This window comes from Haliotis cracherodii, unplaced genomic scaffold (genome assembly GCF_022045235.1).
Source record: "Haliotis cracherodii isolate W230 unplaced genomic scaffold, xgHalCrac1.p SCAF_25, whole genome shotgun sequence".
NCBI classification, from domain to species: Eukaryota; Metazoa; Mollusca; class Gastropoda; order Lepetellida; family Haliotidae; genus Haliotis; species Haliotis cracherodii.
In genome coordinates, this window is record NW_027266281.1 from 9,910,160 (window position 1) to 9,918,068 (window position 7,909).

The following is a 7,909-nucleotide window of genomic DNA, read 5'->3' on the forward strand; positions in this document are numbered from 1 at the left end:
AGACGTAGAGAAACAAGAACGAATCGGTTCAAATGAAGGAAAACAAAATGCAAATACCATAATTACAACTTACCAAATTTATGTGTATAAATAGGCAGCTTCCTTGTTCGAGTAATGTATCCGTGAATATCCACTCAAAGGAATAATATCCCACTCATCTGCAGCTATACAAAATAACTTATTCGATGTCACGTGTTTCTGTAACTATCAAATATTCTAAAAGATATATATCGTTTCGGGATATTATAACCAGTGTTCGTTTCTCAACTGATCACTTGGATTGTTTCAGGTGTTTCACATAGGTGTCAAGTCTCAAGGGTTGGCTGAGAAAGGCCACGTGACAACTATTTTCATTACGTCCACGGTTCCTAAAAAATCCACTGAGTTTGATAACAATGAGCAACCAATCAACGTATTATCAGTTAACCCTTTGAACAAAGTATGTTGTTTTTACATCGGCACTTCACGCCATGATATGAGTGTATTCCCTTTGTTTTAGTAAACCTAGACATGTAAACACTCACTTTTGACATATCCACTGTGCAAGATAACAGTGATTAATCAATCAACGTATTTTCTGTTAATCCTTTGATGACTAGGAACGATCCGTTGATTTACCAAAAAAAGTAAATCAACTGATCATTCATCTCTTGCTGGGCTGCCACGTGCATATTACATAACGCACATTTCACCTCACTTTAAACCTGCATTTAGATTGAATAATTACCCCAGACACAATAAATGCCAAATGAGAACCTTTGTCAGGTAATCTAAGTGGTGCTAACACTAATTGTACCTGTAATAAATTCATTAACTGAGCATCAAGTGAATGACGACAAATACACAAGTGTAGGGTTATACGAGAAAACGTGGATGACAACAAGGGAGTAGTAATCGTATTATGGACGCAATCCGAAAACCGAAAATGCTTTCACTGCATGGATACTTTTTTTTAGTATTAAACTATAACCATCTGGGGTATTTCCAAATGACGACTTCCGATGAGCTCCGCCGTTCTTTTTGTCTGTTTGTTTAGGCTGAAGAAATTAATTAACATGCACCCTTTGTCGAATCTTTATAGATCACATTTAACCAATCAGTGTTTATTCAAAAATGCGTAAAACAAATATTGCCTCCAGCCTCCAAGTGTATTTAGCTGTCCTTGCAGACGGTAGCCCAGTCTCTGGTCACGCTCAGTTGCGTTGCGTATCATCCGGGTACTCACGGGGGAAAAAACAATAACAAAGGCAACAACCAGTCTAAGCTGGTTCCCGGCTCCCTGTGCGCGTCGTCAACTTGCGTCAACTTGGAGACGGGGCCCAGCTTACAACCAGTCCGGGGAATGGCGTTAGATCAGTGCCCCTTTAAACTATAACCATCTGGGGTATTTCCAAATGACGACTTCCGATGAGCTCCGCCGTTCTTTTTGTCTGTTTGTTTAGGCTGAAGAAATTAATTGACACAGTTAACCAATCAGTGTTTATGCTAAAAGCGTAAAACAAATATTGCCTCCAGCCTCCAAGTTTATTTAGCTGTCCTTGCAGACGGTAGCCCAGTCTCTGGTCACGCTCAGTTGCGTTGCGTATCATCCGGGTACTCACGGGGGAAAAACAATAACAAAGGCAACAACCAGTCCGGGGAATGGCGTTAGATCAGTGCCCCTTTAACCATAGTCCTTTTCATGTTTCAGGCGACTTGACAGGTGTCCATCATCTGAAAATGACAGAATTTGCTCCTGTCATTTTCAAGATGGTGATAAATCTAACAATCCATCCTTCTTCCCTCATAATAAAGGGAAACTTTTCCAGTTTGAGGATCTTACAGCTAAAAGGTGTGTAGTATTTGGAGCGTGGTCAGTAATCAGGAAACAAGAATATTGAACCAAATAGGGATAAATAAAGCAAATAGCACTGAAATTTAAAAATTGTATAGTGCATAAAATAAACCAACCATGAGTGGTTGAGGTTTATAGAAATATTTTAGTCCGCAAAATGAAATGGTATCACATATTCAACAACATTTTACTGAAAGTGGGTGAATGAGGTGAAATTTACATGAAGGTGGGGGTCCAAAAATGTGCTTCACACCATGTACCTATGTGGGGAATCAAACCCAGGTCTTTTGAATGACGAGTAAATGCTTTAACACGAGGCTCCCCACCGCCCACTTTTCCTGAAGTCATCTTGTCTGTCTGACAATATAATTTAATTTTCAAAACAAACATATCAGATAATGATAATAATATCCACATAAAACCTAGTAAAACGAAGATGTTTTTCTCAGAAGTAAAAGGCAGCATGGCCCACTTGAGGATGCAGCCACGTCTATTCTAAATGAAGATGGTGACACACAAACATCACAGGCTGACTCTCACGTAAGCTGTTTGAATCTGTACAAAAATATGCATGAGAAAATAACACATAAAAAGATTTTAAGAACACTGGATATTTTTTTATTTGGTTACAATTTCTCCTCAACAGAGCAATCATTATCTATTTAAAAGATGTTAATGTCACAGGTTGAAAAGGAGCATGGGTACGCCATAACATGCACAGCAAAGTGTCTCAATCTAAAAACAGCCCTGAACACAGAGATCACAATGCTTAAAGACCAGATTGCAACACTTGAAGATGAAATCCAGCAATTGCACCAAAGACGGCCTCGATTTTCCATCGACAATATCAAAGACAGTGATGAAAAGGTATTATCAATCATTAACATACTAATAATAATAATCACATTTGTAATTGTTGATAACAAGAGTCATTACATTATCTATAAGTTTTAGCGATATGGTCCAAACAAACACACTACTATGAACAGAGTTAGTCGAACTTCTTGTCATGGTATCGGGTAAAACATTTTTTTAACAAATATTCCTAAATAGCAAAAGGCACCACTTCAGTCCCTGATTAAGAAATGTAGCTTGTTTGGATGACAACAGTGTCACGGTTTGCAAGTTATGCACCGGAAAGGAAATACAGACAAAAAGACCAGATGATGACTATATCCCTGCAGCATTATATGTTGACGGGATACAAACGTTAACAATGAATCTGTAGTTGTGAAACAAAAACAAAACAAATTGCTCTGTTACAGATGCTGCTGTACACCAGCATACCGTATGACATCTTTGTCGTGTTATCTGACACCATCAACAGATTTGGCCGCAACTACTATGCTGGCTGCAATCCAAGAAGCATTAGTGCACAGAATCAGCTCCTTCTTACTCTTATGAAACTGACACTTAACTGCAAAGATTTAGATTTAGCACAGCGGTTTGATGTCAGCAGAGCCACTGTGTCAAATATTTTTAAAACTTTCATTCATGTATTACATGAGTTGTTGTTTGCTGGCATGACAAATGTATCAATGCCATCACAAAGGAAATGCAAAGGGTCAATGTCAAAATCGTTTGAAGAGTTTGGCAGTGCCCGAGCATCGATTGATGCTGTTGAAATAGCTCAAGATATACCACATGACCTTGACAAACAAACAAGAGTTTACAGTAACTACAAATCTAGACACACTGTCAAGGCAGTGACTGCAGTCGCTCCAAATGGAGCTTTGACATTTGCATCTGAATTATATCCAGGGTCTGTTTCAGACGTTGCAATAGTGAACCATTGTCATCTTGCCAGAAACTTTGAAGCTGGGGACTTAATCCTTGCAGACAAGGGGCTTACCATACATGACTTGCTGCCTCAGGGAGTTCATGTAAACATACCACCATTCCTTTCAGGAAAATCCCAGTTTACTCCTGAGGAAGCCAAAATTTGTTATAAAGTAGCTAGAGCACGCATACATGTAGAGAGGGCAAATGAGCGTATTAAAAATTTGACATACTCAACCATGTACCAGCAAACTATAGGCCCATTTCAACAAAAATATTTCAGGTATGTTGCGCTCTCATAAATCTTCAAGCCCCTCTACTCAAGGAAGTAGCTGAAAACATATAAAAGCAGATACAGTTGGTACAGTTGAACTATTCTACTGTCCCGACCGCACCACTATGTAAATACATATTAATTTGCCTGCTTATCTTGAATTTGAGATAGAAATAAAAAGTGCTATCTCAAACATTGGACACAGCTCCAACTTTGACTTGACTACAGAATTTTGTACCTTTATTTAGAAGTTGGCATTTGCCACATTAATAGATTTGAGAAGCACAACTATATGAAGGACCCTTCCTCACACGTTACATTGCTGTTAGAGTGCAGTGCAATTTAAATGAATTGGTCAACCAATTATGTACTTATCTTTCAATCAAATTGTTATGGTAATCAATTTTGACAAAAAAATACATCATGAGCACATGTGAGTATAAACATGGCGGCACTTCCTGAATCAAAGTCACATTACTAGAGTTGTGTGATGCTACCCACACTATCCAAACTTTGAATTAACAAGTTTTAGATGAGAGTGGCACGTTGTTATTTTTGTCAAGTTGAAAGATGAAATGTTGATTGCCGCTATGCGGGCGAAAAACATCTCAATTTGTCATCGCATACATATGCTGTAGCCCTAACTTCTTGTGTATGTAATTGCATTGCTATGTATAGTGTTCATTAACTATTGCACTCTTCAACATATCGCTAACTCTTATGGCATGCAATAAAGCATGGCTCCCAAAGTAACATATATATTTTTAATAAACTCAAGTTTTCCAATGACTCGATGTTTTCTCCCATCTCAGAAAACAATATCAGCTGATCACCACAATCATGTAACACCAGAAATGCCCGTCAACAAATCTGAACTGAAATACACAATTTAATCCTATTATCATAATATCCAGTGATAAAAATATTGTTCATTGTTTATCTGAAATAATGTTTGCAATATATTTCTTTAAATTTATTCAATTTTTTTATGGGTACTTTTTTAACTGAATCACCAGTAGATTGGGATGAAACGTGTGCACAGCTGATTGCTATTTCCGGCTTAGTTTACGAGAAAATACACACAGTAATCTTAATCTCTGCATATAAAACAATGCATTGGAGAACAGGCAATACATTTTAAATGATCTATGACAGAATCGACTTTATAAACTGATTGTGAAAAAAATCAATCAGTTTGATAATATTTGGTGCCCAAGATTGGTCTTTAGAAATCCGGACCACAACCATGTCAATTGTTTCCCCAAGATATACATCTGACCCTGAATTTGGTGATAGTACTCATGACTGTCAGACAGATGAAGACAGCCATTTTCTCCTCTCACTGAAAATGAAATAAACAGTTAAACATTCAATATCACAACATGATTAAACCCCATAACATATCCATTAATGTACAACGTGCTGATAAGAATCACTCCAAGTATATTTAGGGATGACCTGTATATTGGTAAAATGTCAAAAATGTTCAATTACATTGTACTGGGTATTATGTCCCAACTTATGAACTTCATGTATCAAGATATGTTATTTCATGGAATAAGCGGGTGTATGGTCCATTCAAACGTGCAGACTTGGGGCAGAATATAAGCCTATTAACAGAATATAGATCTACCTTGTTTGAGTAGTGCGTGCCTACTACATAATATAATAAAACATCATGTTTTGGGGGCATCTGCTGTTTCTATTTCATAAGTAGTGAAAAAAAGTACTTTGACATTGTCAAGATGCACAAACAAAGCTCTGACATACTCACCAAGACAGAAGCCTTTCACAGTATCAACAGCTGCTTGAATACCAACAATTCTCGCAGCATAAGGGCACTTCACCTCAATAATATCTGGGAGGAAATGCCTTGCTGCAGGTGACTGGAACATAACTGGCATCATGAAAGCAGCCTTGACCAGGCCATCTGGGGACGCCCCAAGCACACCAGATTCATGCATCCATATTCCTGCAAACACACGAACATGGACAGATCAGTAGTATGTCAAACAGATTTTTGTAATTGCAAGCCAACATGGTGGGGAAAATTAATTTTGATAGTTTTCACATTTTATTCTGAAGATTAGTATCTTCAACAAACAAATTCAGCTTCATAAGACACATTGAGGCACTGAACAAATAGCACCAAGAATTGTAGTGATGATAAGAACCCACATCATATCTTACCAAAATATCAGCTTTTTCTTCTGGGAAGATTTTGCTTTAGCAGGGTCCAAAATAGTTCAGAAGAGAGAATAAACCAATCCCGTGGGTAAACCATGTTACTATCAGAACATCTGATTTCAGAAATTACCTGTATTTTCAATCAAACCACCACCAGCTTCATATGCCCTGACAGCAACTGACTCGTGATGTATTCCCCAGGCTACACTCTTCACTGCTTCCAGATTGTAGGCTGAGAGTAACCGCTTCATCAGTGATGTCGGATACCTTCAATGTATTGGACACATAAAATAAGTGCTCAATACAGAACAATGTGACAATAAAACCATGGCATAAGCTCACTGGGAATGTAGGCCTTGGTGAGACATAACAATACATGAGTAAGTAAATATGTATATAACATTGAAAGTGGCGCTATTTGACAGAGTCCTGCTTTCTTCTTGCAAATAGCATTGAAGAAATATTTCATTTTCTCATCAAATTAGAATTCCACAGCTATTTCTCCCGATCGATCCAAACACAGCACCAAAGTTGGAGGCAGTGATTTGGTGTTTCCGAACAATACACCACAGAGGGTTTGTCCTCTCTCCTGCTGTCTTTCTTGCAATATCTGCAATCCTGGATGGTGACAGCAGGAGTGCCCTGCTCAGCCAGGACTGCTTACACGGTGCTTCCATGTACGCCTGGCTGAGTACACCATCTTCTACAGATGTAATTATTGGCTGCTCAACTGGTGGTTCTGGTGACAGAATCCATCGGAGTGCTGCAATACATAGTTACATAAATAAGCTACAGGTATATAAGCATGATAAGTAATGATATTTCAATGACAAAGAGATCAACAGTGTATAAGAAAATAGATGTTATTTTTCAAATTGCATATAGCTCATAATTTAAGCAATAAGTAGCTCAGATACTTTTCAGAAATTGATCAAAGTTAATTACAACTTTGGCATGATTGAGAATAAATTTAGAAGTATAATATGTATTTTAACATAAAGGAAATACTTCTATCTATATAACACAAACAATACGATTTATTGGAAAATGTTTGTTAGAAAGAAAATAAACTTAAAACCAACTTAAAACCAGAAGATATGAGTAAAAAGAATTTGAAACCATAAGTTGTCAACTTGCAAATGTATTTACCCTCAACAGTATTTCAAAAATGGTTAGAGCTAGTGCAAGTGCACATGTATAGAATAACTTAATAAAGACTAAAACAATAAAACATCAATATCGACATGATCAACACATCAACACACAACTAAAAATAATGAGGCACCAGTGAATCTTCCAAGCTTGTCCAGCTCATCGTGCATAAATTTGCGGTCAGCATCTGTTACCTCTCTAGTTAGAGCTCTGGTTTATCAAAGGTATAAAGTAAGTACTTAGAACAAATGAAATGACATCTTCAAAATAACTAAATCATGAAACATTACCATGATTACATACATATTTACCATATATTGATTAGGGATATCAAAAAGCTGGTACGCAGCTGTATTGAACACACTCACTTGTAATTAGGCTTGCGAGGGGGAAACAGTTCCTCCATACTGGCAATCCGTGGCCGCATTTTAGACTTGGGTGCATTTAGCCAGCTACACTTCACATCAGTTTTGCTGGCTCTCCTGTAACTATTGTAATATTACTTGAAAAATTAATAACCAACCTTAACAACATGTTTGATACAATCTGTAACATGTACAGGTGTATTATCAATTTCAAACACGAAAACAAGCATTAGATGTGAGCATGCCGAGTGACCACATTTTTAACATTGACGAAAAAATTGTGGCATAGTGTTAGAAATCAACCGAGTCAGTGAGCAC

General features: G+C 37.4%; 1 protein-coding gene and 1 pseudogene across 1 annotated transcript; one reads left to right on the top strand and one right to left on the bottom strand.

Moving 5' to 3' along the window:
* Nucleotides 1-2,447: 2,447 nt before the first annotated feature.
* LOC139472864 (uncharacterized) lies at nt 2,448-7,670 on the bottom strand. The gene is made up of 4 exons (XM_071255331.1): nt 7,595-7,670; nt 6,205-6,341; nt 5,662-5,859; nt 2,448-5,229 (listed from the first exon to the last, which is right to left on the bottom strand). The coding sequence occupies exons 1-4, from the start codon at nt 7,651-7,653 to the stop codon at nt 5,078-5,080; spliced, it is 546 nt and encodes a 181-aa protein (XP_071111432.1). The 5' UTR covers nt 7,654-7,670; the 3' UTR covers nt 2,448-5,077.
* LOC139472763 (putative nuclease HARBI1) lies at nt 2,586-3,959 on the top strand (annotated as a pseudogene).
* Nucleotides 7,671-7,909: the final 239 nt, after the last annotated feature.